General features: G+C 36.8%; 1 protein-coding gene across 1 annotated transcript; it reads right to left on the bottom strand.

Moving 5' to 3' along the window:
• Positions 1-683: 683 nt before the first annotated feature.
• LOC108979356 (aspartic proteinase NANA, chloroplast) lies at positions 684-3,335 on the bottom strand. Its single transcript, XM_018950025.2, has 2 exons — positions 2,406-3,335; positions 684-1,622 (listed from the first exon to the last, which is right to left on the bottom strand). The coding sequence occupies exons 1-2, from the start codon at positions 3,044-3,046 to the stop codon at positions 809-811; spliced, it is 1,455 nt and encodes a 484-aa protein (XP_018805570.1). The 5' UTR covers positions 3,047-3,335; the 3' UTR covers positions 684-808.
• Positions 3,336-27,637: the final 24,302 nt, after the last annotated feature.

Raw genomic sequence — 27,637 nt, 5'->3', positions numbered from 1 at the left:
TATGATTGTTATTAGTGATTCTTTACAAACTTTTTTATCATATGAAATAAAACAAAAAAAAAAAAAAAAAGGAGAAAAAAACTAGATGCCATCCAATGCCAGCTCTACTGCATTTAACATGGCATGCATGTGTTTTTATGTTTTCACTTTCTCCAAGCACACTAGGACATTTGGGTATTACATCCACAACTTTGACTCTATCAATTCAACCCATGTCACATGCAAGTAGTGGGAAGGCGCATATGTTTCATGTCTTGTCTAAATTGATAGTTCGGAAGTTTCACATGCATTGTTTTCAAGAAAATGAATTTCTTTTAGGGGGGAGAAAATATGCTTTTAATCGTGGTTGCGCCGAAGTTACTTGGATTAAGTGAATACAGAAGAAAGAGAAATGATAGTTACAGTCGTGAGTGTGAATGCGCCGTACAATCACTTTAAAAAAAATGAATAAAATACGAGATTTACATGAAAAGAGACACTTGCGTAGACTGTATGTAGCATTACTCATACAGACATGTAAGCAGATGCCAAATTCTAATGAATAATGTTGTTTGGAGAATAATCTTTAGACATCAATCACAAGGAATAGAGTTTTGTTCTTTATGCAATGCTCTTTATACACGCACAGGGGTTGCGCTTGTTCCTTTAAAACACATTCATTTAGAAGAAAAACATCCCAACAATGAACCAAGTGATTATACTTGCTGAAGCTCAAGAAATTACAAGAAGAATTGCAAAGAATTTAAGAAACAGAAAAATAGACAAGTATGTGAACAGAAAATAAAAAAGAAAGTCGACTTAAAGAGGACTAGGTGCAGCTAGAGGGCGCAAAACCCACTGTACCTTGCACCAAATCAAATTCCCACAAATTGTTTTGCTGCATAATATTGCCAATTATAGAGGTGGAAGGCCAAATTACTGACACAAATCCGAGACACTTCGACCGAGGAGCAACATCAATGATATAGCTCTTAACCGGCGGCTCAAATCGAGCTCCGTCTGTGAAATGAAATACTAATCTTGGCACCAATGACTCATTGAATCCTGTCGATTTGAAGCAATACTCAAATGGTTTTATGTCCAATCTTTCATATGTTGATACAGACATTTGCAATGCAGTCATGACGGGATTGTAAGCTGGCTCTGCTAGAAGTGTTAGGCTTGAGCCTGAATCAAGAATTGTTCCACCACCAAGACTTGCATCCCAAACTTCTGTTGGTATTCTCAACATCACCCCACCAATGGAGATGCCCAATATGTTTACAGCATAGAATGGCGGTATGGCATCGAGAAGGAGCTTGGTATGTTGGATATTCCTTGACAATGAATCCTTATTTCTATTGGTACCAAAAATGAGCTGATTTGAGATGTTCTTGGGGCTTAAGTGATCAACTAGGCAATATGAAAACTTGTCACCAAATTTTCCAGCTGCTTTTGTCGCAAAGCTGTGCTTGCCGTAGCCCAACCCTAATACACCATCAGCTCCCTTGAACCCCTCACCCCGAGTAGACTCGGTACAACCAATTAGCACATTCTCTAGCATCATCTTCCTACCATTTGTTAGGCCAACTGTTATGGTGTCGTTGGCGAAGAACCCCAATGCAGCCGATCCGTCAAGGTAACTAATCAGAATCAGGATACACAAGGTCGGTAAACAAATTAAAATAGTGCTGGTAAATTGAGGGGATGCAAAAAAAAAAAAAAAAAGCCTTGAACTATATGAAATGCAGCTTATTATTAACGACTGGCATTGACATTGCAGCAACTGACATATGCAGAAGAAGGGTACAAAAATGTGGGTCGCGTGAAGCTTACCTACTGACAATAACTGCCATTTAAATCTTGTCTTGGATTTAGGTAAGAGGTCAAGTGCTTGCTTTTAACAGCAGGTCAAATTGCCCTGCTTCACCAGTGTATGTGATTGTGAGAATTGGGTGTGCTAACTATTTTTGTGGCTGCAGTCCATTGATTTAATTATAACAGAACAACCCGTGAACAAGGGTCGAAGATGTTGAGATGCTTATAATGAATTCCCAACCCACAATAACTAGTATCAGTAGTCTATTAAATAAACCCAACCAGACTCAACTCACTTCAATAAAGACACGTTCCAGCTATTTTTAGGCTTGCTTTTAAGACTGAACTCGACCTCAAAAAAGTATTCCATTGGTTGATTTTTTTTCCTTCTCCATTGGAACCCGAATCACTCGATACTATCAACTGTTTCCCATAATTAAGCCATTGTTGCAGCATTAGATCTTACAATATTTACTTCCGTACCATATTGTTTGATCAAACATTTGTGATTAACCATTAGAAATGCTAAACTGGACAGTTTTTATCGCCCATAATGTGAATGTGATCTTGCCCAAATGGAAAAGAACAAGAAAAACGAAGTTACAAACCTGTAATCATAGGCGCAGGGGGTGGATGGGGTGGGGCAGCGCGCGAGGGAGAAGAGATTCATGAGCTCAATCTTACACATCTTGGATGAGCATGGGATAGTCTCAAAGGAAGAAGAGCGATCCGTGAGATAGACCCGCCGGTGGTCTCTTAGTCTTCCTTTATGGGTGTTGCAGTTCTTCGGCCCACAACCATATCTACAGTTCACCCATGTCAACTCGCTCCCAGCATCCGCAATCAGAAGAAATGACCGCGCCGGCTTCCCAACTTTGACGTGCACAAAGTACTGACCCGTCCCATAATCCGCACCCGAGCGCATTGGCATTTCGGCAGAGGTTTCCTGGTCCTTTCTCCTCGTGCTCAACCGGCCTTGGCCGCCGCGTTTGTGGGAGATGGTGACGCGGTGCCGCACGATGTCACGCTCGACGAGCTCTTTAATGCGTTCCAGCCGAGTTTTAAAAGGCCATGGCCCCCCATGCACTGTCCCAATGAATTGAGGACTGTGCCGATGTATTAACTCCAATCTCATCATGTCGGGTTCCTCATAGGGAAAGTCGTGAGCCAAAACCAAACCATGAAAACTAAGACAAATGGAAAGCAAGAAGATCATGAAGAGGAGAGAAATCGTTCTCCACTTCATCATAAGCTCTGAATTTATGGAGGAACAGCAGCAGCAGCAGCTAGAATTAGCTACAGAAGAAGATAAACAATAATAACGGGAATTGAGGCTTGGGAGCAGCAATTTGGTTTGGTTTTTGCAGTTGGGAACGTGTTATATTCAGTGGTTTGTAAATTTTGGGAAAGGAATTGTGAAGGGGGGAGGGGGGACCTAACAACAAAAGATAAATAAAAGATATAGAGAGAGAGCTAGAAAGGGAGGCGCCTTTATGTTGGATTTGGAGGCTATATATCGTGCTGGTGTGCACCTCTGTCTTCTGATTCCATGTTTGTTGTCTACTTTTTTTTATCCTATTATATATAGAAAAATTCTCTCAATCGCTATTCACAATCTCATTCACTACATTAGAGACGGCTAAAGCTTATGAATTATTCGTAATTATAATATAATAAAATATAAATTATTATATAGAATATTTTCAAACTTTTCAATAAAATGAGATTTTATTTAAAGTATTTAAATATAGTTTTTATAAATTTATATTTGTAACAACAACTTAAAATGAGACTTCAATACAGATTTTGTGCCTCAATTTATTAAGATCTTAAAAAAATTATTTAAAATATAAATAATTCATTGTATTACTTATAAAAAAAATTCATTGTATTAAATATCAAATTTAGTATTATGGAGTTTTGCACACATTGAAAACTATAAAAGTTATTTAAAATTTTATTTAATGAAATGGTTTTTGTTTTTTTACAAAAAAAGAAAAAAAAACACCTCATTTTTATTTTTAGGGGCCTTACATAGGGTGAGGGCCTTAGGTAATGGCCTAAATGACCTTACCATTGAGCCGGCCCTGCCCTATACCTTATGAAAAATATATTCACAACTTATGAAAAATATCTTTATATTCTTTGAAAAAAAATTATAATTGTAGAGTGTGAAAATAAACATTAGCTAATGTATAGAATTCTTCTTATACATGTTTTTTTTTTTTTTTTTTTTAAATATAGTACTTTGTATGCCCACAAGCACTTCCTATATGACTTGCTTTCACTTCAAAGGCAAAGGCTTCAGATCTATAATCAGTACTGTTGGGCCCAACACCACCATTCTTAGCAGTTAGCACGTTGAGGGTGCACCCACTTCTCTCGGAAAAAATTTATCTACAAACCTATTTTCATCCAAAAATATACAGCAATGATGGGGTCTCCCAATAATGAAAAATATTATTGTTTTATTTATTTATTTATTTATTTTATTTCTTCTCAGAATTTGGATCCCTTAGAATTCTTAGAGTGATAGAGAGATGAACAAATGTAATAGACCTCACAATTTCAACGGCGCATCATGAGCTTATCAAATACATCACTGCAAGGATATTCTTATCGTCGGTTTGGATTGAGAGATGAGTTGAGATTATCTTAACTTATCTTATTATTGTTTACTATTATTTATGAATTTACAAATCTCACTACTATTCATAAACTATTTTAACTTATCTCTAAATTCAAACGAGATTAATTTAAATGCTTTTGATCATGATTTGATGCAGCCCATGTTGACTATTACATATGAGAGAATAATTAACTGTATAAAATGTGACTAAAATCTCTAGCTTATGAGTACATTGGGATATTTTTCAACCGATCTGACCCGAACTTTTCTCTAAGGAAATACTGTGCGAGACACGCATTCTTTCAGGCAATCTTAGATATTCGAGTTGCTTTATATCGAGTAGTCCAACTTACACGCGGCGCCTCCCTCTTCTCCGACAATCACCCCCGACAAATATAGTCCTTTATCACCTCACCTTTTTTTATTTTTTATTTTTATTTTATTTTTATCTTTCTCTCTAGTTTATTTAATATTAATAATATTTTATTTAATTTTAATCTCATCTCAACTTACTATTTAAACCATATCTAAGAATTAGATTCATTTGAATTTAGAGATAAATTGAGATGATTTTAAATGAGTTAAATAAATTATTATTAGAATATTATTTTTTAATATTATTATTATTTTAAAATTTAAAAAAATTAAAATTATTTATTATATTTTATGTAAAAATTTAAAATATAATTAATAATAAAATGAGATGAAATGAGTAGAAATAAATTTCAAATCCAAGGATAGTCCACCACCACATATTCTCCCCAACCAAATGCCCCCCAACCATTAGAAGTGCCCACCCCACCTTTGTCCACCCTCCACATCGATCTTTCATCTCCACCTTCCAACGCGCGGCTGCCAAGTGCCTCCCAAATGCTTCTGGTGTCGGCGCTCCTCAACCACACCGTGCTATGTCGAAAGTCTCTTCGTGTCTGACAACTAATCTCCCATTGAACAACACACCTTCACATCTTGACTAGTAGTTAGTTGCTCCCACTCGCTGCTGTAGAAGCCGATGTTCCATTTTACTAAGAGCTCCTCATGCTTCTTCTACCCTGAAATACTTTTGTATGCTCCCTTCTCGAAAGAAGCGGGAGATCGAGCAAATTCTCAAAGACCGCCTTAATTATTGACAGTTCCAAAGCACAATTTAGTTCTGATGGATGTTTCTTCAATAGAACAAACTGATTTATGTGTCTAGCTCCCTTATTAACAATTGAACAAGTGTCTATAATTAGAGAAATATACAAATATAAAATAGGCATTTAAGCTTCACTTGTTTTTACATATGAGATGAAATGAGATGAGATGAGTTGGAATTAAGGTTAAAAGTTAAATAAAATATTATTAGAATATATTCTTTTAATATTATTTTTATTTTGAGATTTGAAAAGTTGAATAGTTTATTTTATTTTGTAAAAATTTTAAAAAAATTATAATAATTAAATGAGATGAGATGAGATAAGAGAAGTTATGAAAATAAACGAAACCTTATTTCAGCGTTTAGCGTTATTCGAGAGATTTAACCAATCAATAATAAATGTTGTTGAACTCATTTGATATGTATGTCTCACTCTTTTTCGTGATGCTAGAGTTTGAACAAAAATTTTCAAAAAAGAAAAATATTTTAATTATAACAAGATTTTATAAATTTGCATGATTTGGTATGTTACATTAACTATTTTTATTATAAATTAAATTTAATATATCATATAAAATTATGTCAACTTATACGTTTATTCTGTAGATCTCTCTTATAGAACTTCTCATTTAAAAAAAAAAAACCCAAACAATATTTACAAATAAATTTCCAAAAATATATGGTAGACTTCCGAATAACAGCTGTCCACGTTGCAAGGGTGGAAGTGGAACCACGTCCACGACCCATTCCCGATTCACCCGATGGAAGCGCGTGTTTAAAATAATGCAAGCTTTACTTGTAAAGGATTACGGGGGACCCAAATCGGATCCAAAGAAACTTCTATCCAACTTGAAAACCTACCAACATTTTGAGCAATTCTATACAATACTTGGATATGTGAACAGCTACAACGCGTTCAATCTTGAGAGCTTTATTTTAAGAGTTTTGCTACAAATTAGCAACCATTCATATCGCTCACCCCACCTGAAAATTTATTTATTTATTTTTTCATAAGATATGAATGTGTTTTTTATAGAATGCGTGAGTATTTTTCATAGAGTATGAAGTGATAAATAATGACTGATGATAAGAATTTTTCTTATTTCAAATCATCCTATCTTCATGTGTTACGCACCCAAGTAATAGCAAGAAATGAATGAAAAGTAGTAAAAAAGTTCATTCCTAGAATGCATTCACTTCATTGATCAAGAAACTAGCAAATCATAGTATCTTTAATTTTCGTGGAAACTAATAGGGAATTCATGTCTTCATATGGGTATATATGTAGAAAATCATAATAATAACAGTATTACGATCTCAGAGTTTTGCTGCACATGCACAACAGGCTTGTGCGTTAACACGCTATTTGTAGTTGAAACTCATTACAACTTAAAAAAAAAAAAAAAAAAATTAAAACACTAATAATTTTTTAACATAGATGATTTAGAAAGCTTCTATATCAGAGATATGTTAGGTGTGTAAAAAATAAGACTTATAAATAGATTTTCAAATGATCAATTATTCCTTGATTCAAATGCTTATATTTTAAAAGTTTAACATTGATGGTATTTTTTATTTATTTATTTAGTGGATAAGAAATCTCGTTTGTTTTTATAACTCTTCTCAACTCATCTCATTTAATTATTACAATTTTTTCAAAATTTCACATAAAATAAAATAAATAATTCAACTTTTTCAAATCTCAAAATAAAAATAATATTAAAAAAATATATTATAATAATATTTTATTCAATTTTTAATTTTAGTCTGAACACATCTTATCTCATCTCATCTATAAAAACAAATAAAGATATATTTTATTTTTTATTTTTTGTGGAGTCACCGTTCGGATCAACTTGCAAGAGAGAGTGATAGTTCATAAACATTAGTTATTCAAAATATCTAGCTAGCTAGAGATCAATTGGAAACAGCTAAGTTTATGTGTTTAATTGGTACTGCATCATGAATAACAGAACATACATACATACATATATATATATATATATATATATATATATATATAGTTTTTCGGCTTACCCACATTAACTGGATAATTGACCTCTTCAATTCGGTCATCCACAGCCATTAATCATTTACTTTGCCTTTCACAAGAAAATGACTTATTTTTTACATCTTATTCAACCATATCATGTAAAAGATGAGCTGGAAACTACAATCTTCATTAGTTTTTTTTTGGCTAATTATAAAATTTTGGGTGGATCCAAAAACATTTTGCAGATCATGCATTAATGCACAAAAACAAAATATATATAATAAAAAATATACTCCAAAATATATTTCAAGATTTTGATTTTGTCACGTCTAATCACATAAATACATTTTTAGTCACGAAAACAAATTTTTTTTATATGCAGTCACTTTTGTATATTCCTTGTACACTTCACTAATATGATTGATTCTGTCACTTTTTACTAATATAAAATAACTCATTTGGCCAATCACTTCAATAAAGTGCGTAAAAAATACGCAACAATAACTGTATATAACAAAACTCAATCATATAAAAGATGCCAGATCAATCGATGCGATTATAAATAATAATAAAACTCATAATAAACAATAATATTATTCACTTAATTAAAATGCTCAACATCAAGTACTTGGGAGACTTTGAAAATGATAACTAAAATTCATAACGAATAATAGTATCTCTCTTCGAAATGTACTCAAATATTACTTGTAGTTGCATGCATGTATCTTCAAAGGCAGCCTTGTTGATCATTGTCCCATATACTACGTACCGAATTAATTAAACAAGAAATGGCATTGCAATTTCTTGGAAATGGAAATTCTGTCTAATTGTCAATATTGGGAATTGCTTGACCAAGTTTAATATGTGAAAGCATCCAAACAAGATCAAGGAGATTTCCTATAAATTAAAAACTCGCCGTCTTGGCGTGGAGTAACAGATACTCAATAAGAACGTCGGCGAATCCGCGTTTAATTGTTAATTCTCCATTAATTTTCAAAGGGCGGAGGAGTGTTAGTGGAATACACCAAAACATGATCTGAATAAAAAATCACATTATATCTATCTATATATCTATATATATATATATATATATATATATATATATATATACTGACAAAAGAAGTCAAATTAAGATGTATATATAAATTCTGAGCAAACACAAGTAAATGCCTGCGAATCATCACCGTGGTATTTCAACTTGCATGGCGGTGAGGGAGGAAATGGTCAGAAAGATGTTACCCATTTGTCAGAGTTATGCTACAAATCATTAATTGTTCATATCACACATTCTATACCTATAACTTTTTCATAAGATGTAAAAATATTTTGCAAAAAGTATGAGATATGAAATGATAAATAGTGACTGATAAGAATAATTTATCTTTATCAAATAATTATGTTACTTATAAATTGATGTGTAAACGCATCACTTAATTATAAAATAATTTTATAAAAATAAATTTATAAATTAACATGACTGTATATGATGCGTCATATTATAAAAATGTACAAGTATGACTATTAATACTTGTATAATCACCTTTGGTTCAACTTGCATGGCGGTGAGGGAGGGAAAGGTCATAGAGATGTTAACCATTTTTCAACTAATTCAATTATTTATAAATTGGTACGTAAACACATCATTTATTGCTATTGTAATTTAAAAAAAAAAACTTTAATCACAAAAGAATTTCATAAAAGTAAACTCATAAATTGACGTGGCTTGATATGATACGTCAGATTATAAAGTTATTTTTATTGTAAAGTAAATCTAACGAATCACGTGAAGTCGTATTAGTTTGTGAATTTATTTTTTGTGAATCCTCTTTAATACTTCTAAAAAAAAGTCGATAGATAAATATTTTTTTATATTAACTAACGTATCTGTGTCGTGCTTGATGTGTTAATAAAAAGTTTGTAAATAGATTTTTTTTTCTTTTTAAAATAAAAAAATGGGGAACAACAGGCCTTGTTTGTTTTCCAAAAACATCTCATCTCACCTCATCATTACAACTTTTTCAAATCTCCACACAAAATAAAATAAACAATTCAACTTTTTCAAATCCCAAAACAACAATAATATTAAAAAATATATTCTAACAATATTTTATTCAACTTTTTAACTTTAATCTCAACTCATCTCATCTTATCTCATCTCATCTCTGAAAACAAACGAGCCCAGCCTCTATGGTCTCGTTTGCTTACACAAATTATCTCATCTGATCATTACAATTTTTTCAAACTCCCGCATAAAATACAATAAACAATTCAACTTTTTCAAATATTCAAATAAAAATAATGTTAAAAAATTATATTCTAATAATATTTTATTCAACTTTTAACTTTTATCTCATCTCATCTCATCTGTGTAACCAAACTAAAACTACCATGTTCTATGAGAGAAGTATAGTCTATACCCTTCTAGTCAAGGGTCCTTAATCCTTTACGAGTTTGGGACTTCACATGATATAATATGTTCATAATATGTTCAAAATGACATAATTGCCTAGGCTATGAGACATAAATAACATGTAAGAATCAAAACACTCTTCCCTAGACACTCATGTCAATTCAATTAGAATTTATTGCTTTCCTAGACATGCTCCGCAAGACCATACCATTCGTGGCCCTAAGAAAATATGCTAAAACAGCAGCATCAAGTTTTCATTTTATGACATAGTTCCAAGTTTAAGAGCATAGGAATAGATCATTTATTGATCAGTTAGGGCTCACATAGTAATGGAGTAGGGACCCATCCAATTACTCCCTCATATGATCATCTATAGCACATACAATATGAAATGTATTTTATGGCAGAACTCCCACTTAATTGGACTTGTCACATTCAAATGCCGTAAGAATCTTAGTCTAGTTGTCACAAAGGCTCTCTAACTTGAGTTTCTTAGCACAATCACTCATCTAACGGCTGCCTAAAATCTCACATTTCACTTTAATTAGGGTTCATGAAGTTGTACAAATATTTTATACACGACTCTTGAAAGTCTCATATTAGCTAAAGTAAGGCGACATTCTTTAAATTTATCTTAAATGCTCCAAAAGCATTAAGATATTTACTAGCTCGTTTTCGAAACTCCAAAGTAATTAATTTGTCTCATCTTTCTTGCTATTCAAGTGCTAAGGTGATCATCCATGTGAGTGGACTGATATTTGCATTGTGACATCTTTATAATGTGTGCGTTTCACTTAGTATCAATTAATTAATAATATGAGATAAACACAATAATCTCACTGCAATAGATACTAACAGTGTCAAATGTATAATAAAGTCTAAGATATCCTCAATACAACATATATCAAATTAAATGAAGTCCCAAACTTCTAACATGAGTTTGGAAAACATAGCCTTAGTAAGAGAATCAACTATCATCTTACTAGTAGAGATATGTTATAGGAAAACCTTAACTCTTGCAACAACATCTCGAATGTATTGAAAATGAATATCTGTGTTTGGTTTCGCCATCATATTTGGGATCATTGGCATATGCCAAAGTATATGCTAAAGTTGTCAGACTATCATTGTATATCTTAATGGCTTCATCTGGAAGAGTCGTAACCTCTAGAAGCTGCAAAAATTTTCTCAACCAAACAGTCTCTTGTATAGTTGCTGAACAAGCAACTTACTGTGATTCCATCATGGACAAAGCAATGCATGATTGTTTCTTGCTACACCAAGAAATAGCTCCACCACTAAGCATAAATGTGTAACATGTCGTGGATTTTCGCTCATCTTTATCACTAGCCCAATTAGCATCGCTATAACTCTTCAGTCTCATGTCTCTACCCTAATAGCAAAGAATGAGGTCTGATGTCCTATGAATGTATCGAAAAAACTCTTAACTACTTGCTAATGAACAGGTCCTGGATTACTCTGGTAATGACTAACCAATTCAACTGCAAAACAAATGTCAGATTGTGTACACAACATAGCGTACATCAGGCTTCCAATTGCACTTGCATAAGGAACTCTGATCATCTCTTTCTTTTTCTCATCATTCTTAGGGTAATGTTTTAGCCTCAATGTATAACCTTTCTCAATTGGAGTGTCTATGGGCTTGGTGTTCTGCATACAAAATAGTTCTAGAATTTTCTTAATGTAAGTCTCTTAAGACAAACCAAGAAGCTTCCTAGATCAAAATACTTTGAACTTTTAACTCCCAGCACATAGTTTGCTTTAACCATGTTATTCATCTAAAAAATAGACAACAACCACTCTTTTGTAGCGACAATTATCTCCATATCATTTCCAGCTAATAAAATTTCATCCATGTATAAAGAAAAAATTAGAAAACTCTTCCCTGTACGTTTGACATATACATAATGGTCTTCTTCTAGCATCGTAAAGACAATTGAAATAATTGCCTCATGAAATCTGAAGTACTATTGTTTAGATGATTGTTTAAGGCCATAACTGGAATGTTTCAGCTGTCATACTTTGCACTTTTGTCCCTCAACCTCAAAACCAACAGGTTGATTCATATAAATCTCCTTATCTACTTCTCCATTGAGAAATGCAACTTTCACATCCATTTGAAAAAGTTCTAAATCTAGATGTGCAACTATAGCTAAAATGAGGCGAATGAGAGCAAATCTCACCACTGGGGAGAATGTTTCTTCATAATTTATACCCTCTTTTTGGGTATAGCCCCTCGTCATGAGTTGAGCCTTATACTTGTCAATTGATCCATCTGCCTGGCGCTTAATTTTTAAAATCCATTTATTTCCAATAGATTTGCACCCAGGTGGAAGGTCAACTAACTCTCAAACTTGGGTCTTTGCTATAGAACTCATCTTCTATCTCATAGCAGCCAGCCATTTATTTAAAGTAAGTGAATTTAGTGTTTCCTCATAAGAAGAAGGCTTATCAAAGTCACATGGAGCACACATGAAAGATTTCTCTTCAATTTCAAAATGACGATGTTCACTTCTACGTAACTGAGACTCTTGTGAGTCACTTTCTAGTGGTATAATCCCACTAGGAGGCAAATCACTCTCACTATCTTTTACGATTCTAGGATGTGATTATTCTTCAACCTCGACAAAAGATGGTGTAACTCCCTCAAGTTTTTGCAACTAAAAAAGTTCAAGATCTTTCTTTGTTTCACCAATATGGGAAAAATCATTCTCGATAAATATGACATCACATGACTCTATTTTTGCATCCCTCCATTAAGATGTTCACCAAACATTATATAGCCATTTGAGCTCTTTGAATATCGTATGAAGATATGCTTATTTGCTCTAGGGCCAAGTTTTCTATATTTATGGAAAGTGGTGTGAGCATAACCAGCAGAACCCCAAGGCCGCAAATGTTCCAAATTTGATTTTGCATTATTCCATAATTTATATGGGGTTGAAGGAATGGACTTAGAAGGCACAAGATTCAAAATGTAGGCAGCCGCTAGAAGAGTATCCCCTAAAATGATATTGGTAGGTTAGCTTGCGCCATCATTGATCGAACCGTTTCCAATAAGGTACAATTCCTCCTTTCCACAACACCATTTTGTTGTGGTGTGCCAGAAATTGTTAATTGCCTGTGTATATCTCCTTTTGCTTACATAGTAACTGAAACTCTTTAGACAAGTACTCTCAACCTTGATCAATTCATAGAATTTTTAAATTCTTTTCTTTTTGATTCTCAACCTTAACCACAAAGCGCTTGAAGCAGGTCAATGCTTCAAATCGATAGGAGATCAGATAGACATAACTAAAACGTGAGTTGTCGTTTATAAATATGAGAAAATAAGAGGCGCTATGGCATGCCTTCACATTCATAGGTCTACAAATATTAGAATGGATTAAATCTAAAGGATAAGATGCCCTATGAGCATTTCCAAAAGACTTTCTACAGCCTTTACCAGCTACATAAGGCTAACACACAAGTAGATTTACATTAGCGAGAGACCCCATTAGGCATTCTCTATCTAGTCTAGCCAATCTATCTTTTCCTATTTGACCTAGTCTAGCATATCATTTCAATGAATTAGAAATAACATCATCACATTTGTAGTCACAAAAGAAAATGAAAAATTATCTAAATCCAATATAAATAAATCATTCGAAAGAAAACAATGTTCGTACAAAACCCTATCCAAATAAAAATCCAGCTAAGGGCCATCAAAGTGAAAAGTAAAACCAAGTTTCAGTATAGAAATAACTGAAAATAGATTATATTGAACACTAGGTGCATATAGCACATCATGAAGAAGTAACAAGCGCCCCAGACACATCTTGAGTTGGTAGGTGCCAACTCCATGCACTTCCTCCCGAGTTCTGTTACAAAATATAACATATTGTCTACCAGTTGGTATTCTTCTATAATCTATGAACCCAACTCGATCTCGAGCTACAAGTTTGGTTGCTTCTGTGTCTACAATCCATTCAGGGATTGTGTGAGCAATAAAAATATGTGAACAAACATAAGTAATGAGAGAGTTGTACTTAGTGAATACCTTATTTGCCTCAGTGCACTTACTAGCAAAGTGTCATACTTTTCCACAATTATAACACTTCAATTTGGACTTGTCTTGCCATCCCGCTTGCCTCTGTGGCACTTTGCTACTTTTCCATCATTTGGCCCGAGACTATTGGCCGCTTTAATAGATCTCCCATGTTGCTTGCGCTTAGGCCTGAATGCCTTGCGCTTCCTAACTTGGGCAATAAGAAGAATATTATGGTGCGCCTTTATGCACTTTGCCTCTAGCTCCAAATGACGAGATATATTAGCAAAATTCTTAATATTATCATTGTGTTCAAAACGAGCTTCATTTGCCCATATGTTGACTCTGGCAAAGATCGTATCATAACGGTAACTTGCTATTCATCAATGAGATTATTGCCAGCAGCTTTTAGATCATGAATCAAGGCATACATTGACCTCAAATGCTCAGTCATGGTATGTTTAGGGTCCATAAAATACTGCTCAAAACTCTCGTTCCTCAAGTTGTATCATAAGGTGTGACAGATTTTCTACGACCTCTCGTTCATTAAGCAAATATTGGATTTTCCTATGCCATATATCATAGTTGGTCTCATGTACTTTCTCTCGTTTAGTAAGGTTAGCAACTACATTCTTAGTGGCCATTATCACTACATTTATTGCGTGAGATTGACATTAGCACACATTTAGTTTTATTCTAAAATCTAACTAGACCATGGAATTCTTTCCTATACAGTGAGATCGAAAATTTCACGAAAAGCTAGTAATACATTCGTCAAATATGAAAAATACATAATCACTACGCTAAACATATTGCGCATAGGCTTCACCTGAAGTCTCATTGGTAATTTAATGCATCATGTTAAGGTGACCTTAAAGTATATTGATAAACGTGAAACACATCCCTTTACATGGCCTCAATAATAAAATTACATTCTCAATATTACATGATGGCTTAATGGATAGAGAACCCACATTCTCAACTAATGAGAAAGGTTGAATATATAATTAAATCTAGGGACACATATTCAATATGGACATGCATTGAACAATAATTCAATATATGCATCCATAACTAATCTATATAAATATTCATATAACAAGAAAAACTAGACTTGAGGAAGTATGACTAGTGTTCCAAAAATATATTATTATTATTATTATTATTTTATTAAAAATAATTTAAAAAATATGTTTTTGGCTCTCGGCCTAAAAAAAAATATATGAATCAACTTTAGACACCAACACAATATTACACGTGCCACATGTGACAAAAAATGGACACCAAAAGCCACCACACGAGCCCCCACGCGCCTCCTACGCATGTGGGCTTCATTTTGGCTTTGGAGGCTGTATTGCCTCTGCTTCACTTGCTGCGGTAGAAAGTATATATCATCTCTGTCGTTCTCGGTGTTTTCCGATATCCAAACACAAAGTTTAGTCATCTTAATGTGTATGTGTTGATTAAGTGAGCAAAAACGCACCCCATGTGTAAGGGATCACACTCTCCGTGGCCGAGAGTGGGACTGGTAAAAACATATTGTTCATCGTCTTCTTCCTCAACCCAAATTACTGGTTTTTTCCAATTTCGACCACCTATTTTCAATCGATCATAACTTACTCATACTAAGTCCAAATTAAGCATATGAAAAATTAAATATGAACCCACATTCCAGAAAATAAGATTTGGTCGGTTAAATGTTGGCTCAAAGTCAAGATCCAAACATTAACTTTAAAATTAGGACTTTAGATTTCTTCTTCTATATGCAACAAAACTTCACCCAATTTAAGAGACATGTTTCAGACATTATAAGGAATATTCTCATGTATAGAATTCAACCTTAAACATGTCATACCGTAGCCTCAAATGAAAAATCCGAAACACAAACAATCATGCAATACATCAATTACATGCTTTTAAACTCATTCCAAAGTATCAAATAACATGTAATCATATTTATATGGGTGAAAACAAGTAGCATATGCTCTAATACCAATGTTTAATAAGGTTAATTCGAATTACCTCAAGGAGCAGAATTCCCACAAGCCCGGATCTTTGCTCGTCTTACAGCCTACTTCACTTTGTTGTAATTGCACCTCTACGTCGCTAAGGAGGCTACTGAAGTCTCCTAAATAATTCCACTCTTTAAGATCAAGAGATCTAGATGGTTTCTCTAGGAAATTGTAGAGAGACAGGAGAGGTTTTCTTTTGTACATTCACTTTTTCACACTTTTTTATTTAATGTATGTAAAACTCTTATTTAAAAAATTTTTTCGTGGGAGGTTAATTAACTTCCCTAGAGTTAAGTGAACTTAATTAATCACTTCTCCACCCATGTGGACACAATATGGGTCATGGGCTACCCACTACTAACAAAGAAAATCTTAATTAAACAGCATTTGTAATATTGCTAAGGAAGATGTATATGTATATGGTATGGAGAGGATGTGAAATCCCTTTTCGGGCTGCGCCTGATTAGGAGGGATACTTATGTCCCTCTCAGGATAGTCTGAGCCTAAATACTAGGAGCCCCCCACGTATCAACTCCCTTACGCTCGACCCCTGGGCTGCATGAAGGATAAAGGGCCTAGGACCCAGGGAAGATGAAGTCCAAAGCCCAGGCGATAGAAAAGACAAATCTAGGGTGACGGGGCACCGACATTCCTGGCACCGCCCTTTACACGCGTGTAATGATAGAGCCATGTCGTCGAAAGACTAATGCACACATGAGCAGGGGTCATAGTAAGGCAACCTATCCCATATTGTGTGCGCGACACAAGCCCCTGTCACTAAAGGAGTACGCGGGAAGTGGCCGCGCCCACCAACCTTCCGCAAGGACATGACCCGAGAGTGCAACACCTCGTCAAAAGCAATAAAGTAACGTCTCGTACGAAAGACGGGTACCTCTGACATGGGATATAGGGGACCACCTCAGCTGACAGTATAAAAGCCAAACTTCAGGTTAGAATTAGCTCTCATGCTCTATTGTTTACTGAAATTCTTCCAAAGAAAGAAGAACACTGACTTAGGCATCATAGGTTTACCTATAACCCTGAGCCACCACCTCACTCATGTTGCAGGTAGTTGGGCCTAGTAACTGGTGTGTGAAACACGTCATCAATAATGACACCATCTGTGGGAACTTCATTAAAATAACATGTCTTTCGTATGGCGGCTACAACGAGTTCACAAACAACATGTGAACAGGAAGCTTCATTGACAAACATGGAAGGAAGGTTTGCAGAAATAGAGGAGTGCATGAGAAAGATGATAGAAGAAGTGGAGAATCTTCGCTGGGAAAATGAAGCCTTAAGGAGGAAGAACACTGAGGTGTAAGATGATGCAGGGCTAAGTCAAAACGAACACGAAAAGTCCCAGAACCTTGGCGAGGTGGACGCTAATGAAGAAGAAAGGAAGAAGATGAACCACGAGTTACGTGTCCTCATATATTAGTATGAGAAAATAGCAAAGAGGATGAGAGATTCGTCGTTGGTTGACCAGCTGCTCACTAACACGGACTTGCCCTACAATGCAGAGGTGATGGTCACCCCGCTACCTCCAAAGTTTTGAGTTCCATAGATGGAGATGTATGACGGGTCTAAAGACCCCTTCAAGCACTTGGAGACCTTTAAGGCCCATATGACCCTACACGGGTTTCCTGAGGAGATAGCTTGTAGAGCTTTCCCACTGATCTTGATGGGAGCTGCGAGAGGCTAGTTCGGGTTACTACAGCCCGGCTCGATCCATAGTTTCGGCAAGTTGGCCAGACTGAGACGCACGGCAACCTACCTCTTGACCGTCAAGAAGCGAGAGGATGAGAGTCTGAAGGCCTACTTGGCTAGGTTCAACAAAGAACGTATGAAGACAGACAACCAGGATGAGCAGATCACTCTGGTAGCACTTCTTGGGGGCATGTGGCCTTGAAATCCATTCATGACGAAGTTGGTGAGAAAGACTCCCACAATGTTACGGGAGTTCATGGACAAAGCGGACGGCTTCATCAACGCCAAGGACACTTTTAAAGTATTGACCGCCACGAGAAAAACTAAGATGAAACAGGCCGACAGGAAGTCCAATGTGTCGGGGTGAGTGAAGGCCTCAAGGGGTAGGGCCCTCAACATGCACGATCTAGTTTGAGCATGCAGGAAGAAGGCAGGACAGACAACCAGGGAGTTAGAAACTGTGACTGGGCCAACCGCCACTTTTGTACCTACCATGGAACGAGACCCATAACACCAAGGATTGTTTCACCCTCAAAAGAAAGAGAAAGGAGTTGGGGCACCTCGCCAACCAATACTCGACGGATTTGATGAGGGAGACGGGGCAAGATTGAGGGAGGTCCTAGAGGCTAGGAAGAAGTGAAAGCCTAGAAGATGGTGGGTAAAGTGAGAACCCCCACGAAATCCCTCCTCGGAGAACCCTAGCTCATGAAAATAGCCCCTCAGCGAAGAAGAAAGGTGCCACCATGTCCAATAGAAAGGCGCATGCCCGGAGGGCATCCTATAAAGAAGTCTATATGAAGGAGCCGCCCGCCACCAAGTAGAGGAAGAGCTCGACGAAAATAGTCATCTCCTTTGGTGATGATGACAAATAAGGGGTCCAATACCCTCATGAGTCCATGATGACACATTTGTGGTGACCATGCTCATCACTAACTTCATAACCCAAAGGATCTTGATCAACAACAGCAGCTCGGTAGACATCCTCTTTTGGGATGCCTTCACTAAGAAAGATTCCAAATGACTCTGACTGGCACCCATGCCGCTCAAAGGGTTTCGGGGGACATGGTTCAGCTAGTAGGAACCATTACCTTGTTAGTCTTGATTAGGAAGACATCTAACTTGGCTGCAATGATGGCCGATTTCTTGGTGGTGAAAGCGTCGTCATCTTATAATGCCATATTAGGGTGACTAACCCTAAACAACCTGAAGGCGGTAACATCAACTTACCATCTGAAAATGAAGTTCCCAATGACAACTGGCGTCGGGGAAGTCCATGGTGAGTAAGTGCTTGTGCGGGAATTTATATACTCCCATTCATGACAGATATTATGCAATGCATCTTAGTATGCAACCAGCAGTAGCAAAAAAAGGGTGACTACTAACAATTTTGTGCCAGAACAGAGTAAAATATCCCAACTTATAAATTAACCGTAGATAGTGCCTTAGTAAGGAATAAGTCAAACATAAATCTGGGAGATAACATCTCTTTATTATAGACAAGGTTCATGAAAAGGTGGCTCAAAACATCTCTTCGATATGCTACAAGGTGAATAGGACCATCTCTATGAACAATAATATTAACTCCATCTTTCAGTTGGGATTTGGCTCATTCTCAATCATCTGAAACCAAGTGGATTTCATCACCATCTTGTTCGTCAAAGGCTGGTCCTGACACAACTTCTATCATTCCAGGAAATGATAGCGGGAATGATAGTTAGACTACCCCAATGAGATTCTTTGAAATCTTAGTAAGTTAAACAACTAACTTGCACAGAGATAAGATATGCATGATTAATGATAAACATGAGATGTATGCCTGATTTGCAGTAAAACTATATTTGCCATTCATCCAGGTTTCTCAACATCTTTCCAAAAAAGAACTTTGATGCACATTTTCTTACCGAGATAATTTTTTTAAGAACATACTTCTTGTCATTAGAGCCATTATAACATAACATATGGTATCATCCCGATTCCCCATTTGCATTATGAGTACTTAGGGGGTGTAACCGGCCCGGTTCGGTTCGGTTTTGGACAAAATCTAGGACCGAACCGGTATGTACCAGTTTTACATTTTTCAAAATCGATTATGCTCCAGTTACCCTCCTAACCGGTACATCCGGTTTTATCGGTTTCCGATCCGGTCTGGTCCGGTCCGGTCCGGTTTTCCAGTTTTTTTAAAATGTAAAAAATATATAATAAAATGTTATTTCTTATAATAAAATGTTCTTAATAATTTTATATATACATATATTATGTTTAAAGTATATGATCAATTAAATTTTCATCTTTAAGATTAAACTTTTATTTTATAAATTATAATAATATTATCTTATATATAATTATATTAATAACATATGATCAAACAAATTACAAATGTTCATATTTAAAATTAACATTTTATGATATAATTTATAAATTATAATATGAAATTATTTCATATATGATATATAATTATATACATTATATATAAAAATTTAATATATAATTATATATTATATATAGAACTTATATATATATAAATATTTTATATAACATATAAAATTAATTTATATATATATTTTTTCAACCGGTCTGGTCCCAGAAACTATGGAACCGAAACCGGACCGGGTTTGGCCAGTTTTCATAATATAGGAACCGGTTTGGGACCGGACCGGTTCAAAACCGGACCAACCGGTCCGGTCCGGGCCGGTTTTCCGGTTTCTCAGTTTAAATTTACACCCCTATGAGTACTTGCCGGTGACTGTAGTACAACTCATGTTGAACTACGTTGTCTGTAGACTCATTTCTCAATGCATTGACATTAAACATTTCATCATCATAACATATGTACCCACCAGCATTAAGTGTCATATACGACTTCTCTCTGGTATTCTTTAAAAAGAATCCATTCAAAACCTATTGATGATTCTTTGTCAACCCAAAGGTTACCACTCCATTTTTATTCACCACAGAGTGGACATAGGAGTCTCATTAAGATATTTTCCCATCTATCATTGGGTCATGGAAAATATTTTCTTGCTATGCTTTAAGAAAAAAATATTTGATGACATGTTCATTTTGTAACATGTAACAAGCTTTATGCAAACATTTAATGCAACATGCTAAAAACAATATCCTTTCATGCTTATTCAAAAGTAACACAACAAATGTCATGATGCAAGTAGCCAGTGCTCAATGATGTATAATATGACAAATTATGATCAAAGTAATATTTATAACATGAATGTGTTGTGTATACAAGAATTATAAATAAATTATCCAAAACTAAGTTAGAAGCCAACTTATAAACTTTCTAAGGTCTATGGATTGTCGCTTGCTGAAATATAATACGTAGTAGAGTTAGAATTCTAGGATGAAAATTAGTATTTACAAATCTGCCCTCTAATTTTCCAAAATTGACATGTTGGCCCAAAACTTTCACTATTTATAAATTGATCCTAAATTTCACCAAATTGCAAAATATTTATATTTTTCATGTTCTAAATCCACATATGATCTTATAATTAAAAGAATCAAACATCTACTATGCTAATCTCATCCAACCTATGGCATGCATTATGACTTGATTTACACCATATGTGATTTCAAACCTATAATCTCCATGAATGAATGTGTGACCGAGATTTATCATGTAAAAAATAATGGATCTGATCCTAAGGACATGTTAACAACTTGGATTCAGGTCACATGAGATCCTATCAACATTTATGCATTGATTAACATTAAAACATCACAAAACCTCCAAACCAAGTATATGCATGATGTATCTAACTTCTCTTTGACATATGAACTCTTATAGCCTAAATAAATCATGTAATCTAACTCTTATCTTGATGAAAACATACTTTCAGATGTTTATCACTCATGCTTTGGAAAACTTACTTAGAAATCACAAGATAACCTTACACAAGTGGAAGCTGAAGTATGCTTAGATGATCAATCCAATATATTGATTTATAAACCTATCAATGCATGCTGTTTTATTCAAATATGAGCCTTAAATCAATTAAACAAGACATTATCGAAACTTATGATATCATATCAAGATATGTCATGGCAAAAGTTTCATCTCAAAACAATTTATATAAGCAAGACTCCAAATATGAACTGAAATGTACATTCTCAAGTTCAACCTCTTATAACTCAATCAAATACTCATTCTCATGCCATAAATCAAAACCTAACATGTTAATCTTTCGTCCAAAAAAAAAAAAAAAAGGTAGGGTTACTTACCAAACTATAGCCTTTGAGACACTAAAGAATCAATTCCCTCTAAGGTACTCACTCAAACCTCAGGGTTTCACTCCTCTCTCACACTAAGAGTGTTTTACTCTCAAGAAGACTAAACAAATTCTTGAGGAAGTTGTGGGAAGAATTTTGGGATGTAAATTGGTATTTATAGAGTTCAACTAAAGAAGGTGGAGGTGCAATTGGATGGAAGGCTACACAGTTTCATTGAAGTGAGGTGAGTGCGATTGGTGAAGTTTTCAGTGGAGTGCATGCTTGTGTTTCCAGCTTGAATAGTTGAACAACTTACTTTATTATCCCATGGAAAATGACTAGATGAAGTCTATTGGTGCAAAATTTGAATGATTTCAGGAGTTGGAACGAGAATCACATAATTATTCATGAGAAACTACGTGAATGGTTGCCGGTTTTGGCTTTCCAAAGCTGTCCAGTTTTGATCATCCTTTGTCCTATCTTTGTGTTTTTTTTATCAAATAGTACACACTATTTGAGTAGCTTTTCCAGGTGTGTATTGAGGTATGAATGGTTTCCATTTGGTTTAGTTTGAGCAGAAAATGAAGAGAGGCTTGAATAGGCATAGGTTTAGCCAAAATGAGTGCATGGTTTACTACCAAAGTGTCCATCGGTTTTAATCATTGTTTTAGAAGAATCTTAAGGTGTCATGAGGATGATTTTATGACTTGGTTTTACCACTAGAGATGATGCTAATGATGTGTGAAGTGGGCTGAGTTTGCTACAGAAGATATTTGAAAAATCATTGGAGGTTTCAGCTAGCATGCTTCACTTCCTAGGTGGAATAGTTTCCTACTTGGAGTGATTATGAGAGTTTTTCTTGGCTCCACATTAGGTCTGGGTTTCTAGGTTTAGGTTACATCATGATAAGGGCTGAATAAATTGCAGAAAAATCTCTTGAGAAGGTTGTTGAAAAGCCAAGGTTTCAATGGCTTGTTCTAAGGGTGCATTGGTTGCACTTGGTGCACAGATTGGTGAGCTTCAATGGCATTGACATGCCTTTACTCCAAATGACATGAGCTGGATTTGTTTTACTATTCTAGGGTTGCCTAATAGTGATACAACAAGAGGAAAAGATGAAATTACAAATCAAAAAATCGTGAAGAAGAGAACTAGAAGAAAGCTTTGGCAAGTCTTGATGTTCAAGTTACTATTCATGGCAATTATGAGGGGTTTTGGAAATATAAACCTAAACTCAAGTTAGAGATCTGACCATCGTTGGAAAACAAACCCAAGGGGCGTGTGGGATGGTTTCAAGAGAGAGAAAACCAATGGTTTGATGTTTGCATGCTCTATTTGCAATAGTGAAATGAGAATCCTAAGCTTTGTCTTCAAATGTTGAAATCTTATTGGGCCACATATTTCTAAGGTTTTAAATATTTATGTGGGCCTTGAAATGGGTCTTTCCTTGGGCCTCATGTATAGATCTTATTGGGCCTTTCATTGGGCCTTATTAGCTCACTAAGTTGAGCCTTAGTCTTGGGTCTCACTAAGTTGGGCCTATAGTCTTGGGCCTATCCTTGGCCCTCCATCTTATTAAGCTTGGACCTTTATTATAACCAACCATTGGGCCTTCTTCAAATCCATCTAATTCCCTTGGCTTGCTATGGACCAAATTCCAAGCCCATTAAGGTAGCAAATTTCCTTCATGCCAATTGTCATCCTACTATTGGCCTCTTGGCACTTATTTCCTCAAAAATCTACATTACTCCAGAATTCTAAAGAAAATACGTACTAAACCAATGGTGGAAGTTATTTTGCCAAAAAATGATCCAAAATTTATCTTTCTTTAGGGATCTTAACTTCCACTTAACTAAGATCACATATTACCATTGTCAAATCCTAAGTTGTCTTTAAGTGAGGTGTTACACCAGGCCTGCAAGGCAGAACCACCACCACCCAAAATTCACCACTGATGTCGATGAAGTGGGAGACGAGCAGACTCTCAGACAAGCGTAGTCGAATGAGCCGCTAGAACTGGTCGCCCTGGACCCAAGTCATCCAGAATACGTGGTTAGGATGGGGACCAAGATGGAGCCCGAGGTGTGGTAGGAGCTGAGCCAGCTCCTGGCCGAACACTGGGATTTATTCGCCTGGAGCCAAGGGGACATGCCGGTATAGAGAACTCAATAATTTAGCACCATCTCTGCGTGGATCTTGGGGCAAAGAAGGTGAGGTAGAAATGCCAAAATTTTAGTGCAAAGAAATGCACTGCTATAGCTGATGAAGTCAACCGCCTGTTGGCCACGGGGTTTATCCGGGAGGGACACTACCCAGAATGGCTATACAATGTAGTGTTAGTAAAGAAGTCAAGAGGGAAGTGGAGGATGTGTGTCAACTTCACCGACTTGAGCAAAGCATGCCCCGATTATAGCTTCCCCTACCGCAGATTGGCCTGATTGTGAATTCGATGATTGGGCACAAAATGCTAAGCTTCATGGATGGTTGCTCAGGGTGCAACCAGATTTGCATGAACTTGGACGACGAGGAAAAAACGTTCATCAAAGAATGCGGGTTATACTGCTATCTGGCCATGCCATTTGAGTTCAAGAACGCGAGGGCCACCTACCACCAATTATCAACTACATGTTCAAGAACTAGATAGGGCGGAACATGAAGGTCTCCATGGATGACTTGCTCGTCAAAAGCAAAGCGCCCGAGCAGCATTTGGCAAACTTGCACGAAGCCTTTGTAATGTTGCGACAGTACCGGATGAAGCTCAATCTAGCTGAGTGTGCTTTCGATGTTGAGCTGGGGAAGTTCCTGGGTGTCATGGTGTTCGAAAGAGGGATAGAAGCCAACCCCGAGAAGGTGAAGGCCATCACAGACATGTCTCCACCCTGGAATGTGAACAAAGTACAAAGACTGGCTGAGAGAGTCGCGATCCTCTACCTATTTGTATCTCGGTCAACCGACAAATGCCTGCCATTCTTTAAAGTGTTGCGGAAGGTGCAAACGTAATTTGAAAAGTGCTACCATACATTTGAGAAACTCAAAGAGTATCTGGCCAGCTTGTTGCTCCTCAGCAAGCCAAACTGGGAGATGCTCTGAACGTGTATTTGTTCGTCTACCCGCACGCTTTCTCTTGACATTGGTAAGGAACATGAAGGGATCCTATAGACCGGTCTACTACACCACCCAAGCGCTTCACACTCGTGATGACGGCCTGTCGACAGAGGCCATACTTCATGGCCCACCTGATCAGAGTTCTGACATAGGCCCTTGTGAAGAAAGTTCTGCATCGGCCAGATGTCTCAGGCCGCTTAATGAACTGCGCAATCGAGCTAAGCGAGTTTGACATTGACTACCTCCCTCGAATAGTAATAAAAGGGTAGGTACTAGCCAACTTTGTCTCCAAAATTCACCAGCTTCCTTAAAGAAACCCGAGATGCACCTACAAAAAACCCTGATAGGTCTTTGTCGATGGCTTGTATTGTTGCGCAGGTGGGGGAGTAGAGGTGCATATTGTTATGGATATCGGTGAACAACACCACTATGCTATTAAGCTAGCATTTAAAACCACCAATAATGAAGTAGAATATGAAGCACTGTTGGCCAAGCTGATGGTCGCTGAGACACAGGGGGCCACTGAAGTGGAGGTAAGGGCAGACTCCCAAGTGGTGGTGAACCAAGTCCTCGAAGAGATCATGACAAAGAGTTAGAAACTTAAAAAAATATATGTAGTCGGTGTGGGAAAAGTGCAACCATTTATGGTACTTTCACATTCAGTAGATACCGAGAGAAGAAAACCAAAGAGCCAATAAACTGGCACGGGCAGCCTTAGGGCAGGAAGACTCCTCCCTATCGGAATAAATAATCATCAGAACAGTGGATGTGCTTGCCGTTGGAGCCAAAGTTTTAGAAATGAGGCCGAAGGGCATTTGAGGTGATAAAATACCTAGATGCGAATGAACCTCCAACGAACATTGGGAAGCACAAAAGGTTGAGAATTGAGCCGCCTGATTCACAATGGTGGACAAGAACTTGTACAGGTGAGGCTATTCAACACTCCTCCTAATATGTGTCTCATTGAAAGAAGCATAGTACATACTGGCCGAGATATGTGAGGGGTGTGAAGAAACCATTATGCGAGAGAGCACTAGCCGAAAAGGTGGTATGGGTGGGGTAATACTGGCCATGCGCCCTCAAGGGAAGAATTTGTCCCAAAATGCCCAAAATGCTAGCTATATGCCCCAATACCACATTGCCCGCTAGAAGAGCTGATGTCAATGATGTCTCTTAGGGAAGTATTGGAACTGATTACGGCAAACAACATTACTCAGTTCTTATGGAAGACTGTAGTTTGTAGGTTTGGGATCTCCCACAACATAATCTCAAACAACGGGCAGCAGTTTGACTCAAACCATTACCAAGACTGGTGTAGAGAGTTGGGGATCAAGTACAAATACTTCTCCCCAGGTCACCCATAGGCTAACAGACAAGTTGAAGCAATCAACAAGACACTGCTTGAGATACTAAAGAAGAAGCTCACATACAAGAAGAGAAACTGGGTGGAGGAACTACTTGGGATTCTGTGGGAGTATCGGACCACAGTCAAAATGCCGACTAGGGACACCCCCTTTGCCCTCAATTATGGAAGCGAGACAGTTGTACCCGTGGAAGTAGGAGTGCCAACCTATTGGGTCCAGCATTTCGACCAAAGCTCTAACAAGGAAAAATTGGAAGAACTAAACCTACTAGAAGAAAAGAGACAGGAAGCCAAGATGAGGATAGCGATCAACAAGAGGAAGGTTGAGCACTACTTCAACAAGAGAGTCCAACCGAGGTCCTTCAAAGTGGGCGACTTGGTGCTAAGGCAAACATAGAACGAACACCGAGGAAGGAAAGCTGGGATTGCAATGGGAAGGCCCATATTTCATCACAACTAGCAATAAGCCTGGCTTTTATCGGCTTTGAGACTCTCAAGGAAATGAGTTGCCCCTCCTCTGGTGTGTGGAGCACTTGCAAAAATATTTTAGTTAAATGTGCTTGGAAAATGTATGTACAAACTTTTGAAAGATTATGAATAAAACTGTCTTCTGTCCAAAATAGCCTTGCAGGGTATTTCATAAAATCAAATCAATAGGTGGCACAAGTCTTCAGACTGCCCAACCTTACTTATTCCTCATTGAGAGTCAACAGGCGGGCAAGTCACTTGACTGCCCAACATCCCTCGTGACGAGCCAACAGGTCGGACAAGTCTTCAGACTGCCCGACCTCACTTATTCCTCTCCAAGAGTCAACAGGCGGGACAAGTCACTTGATTGCCCAACCTTCCTCATGATGAGTCAGCAGGAAGGGACAAGTCTTCAGACTACCCGACCTCACTTATTCATCTCCGAGAGTCAATAGGTTGGAAAGTGAATTGACTACTTGAGCTCCCTCGTGACGAGTCAGCAGGCGGGACAAGTCTTCAGACTGCTCGACCTCATTTATTCCTCGTCGAGAGTCAATAGGCGGAACAAGTCATTTGATTGCCCGACCTCCCTTGTGATGAGTTAGTAGGTGAGACAAGTCCTCAGACTGTCTGACCTCACTTAGTCCTTGTCGAGAGTTAACAGGCGGGACAAGTCACTTGATTGCCCAACCTCCCTAGTGACGAGTCAGTAGGTAAGACAGGTGCTCAGAGTGATTGAC

Source organism: Juglans regia, chromosome 6, assembly GCF_001411555.2.
Source record: "Juglans regia cultivar Chandler chromosome 6, Walnut 2.0, whole genome shotgun sequence".
Lineage (NCBI taxonomy): Eukaryota > Viridiplantae > Streptophyta > Magnoliopsida > Fagales > Juglandaceae > Juglans > Juglans regia.
The sequence above is the reverse complement of the archived record's forward strand: the minus strand, read 5'-3'. Positions and strand labels throughout refer to the sequence as shown.

What these genes read in the sequence shown, in the direction of transcription:
- LOC108979356 (XM_018950025.2), bottom strand. Translation starts at nt 3,046, where the DNA reads ATGATGAAGTGGAGAACGATTTCTCTCCTCTTCATGATCTTCTTGCTT. An exon ending in CCCTGCGCCTATGATTACAG is followed by an intron (nt 1,623 to 2,405) that starts GTTTGTAACTTC and finishes GATTCTGATTAG; the next exon opens with TTACCTTGACGGATCGGCTG.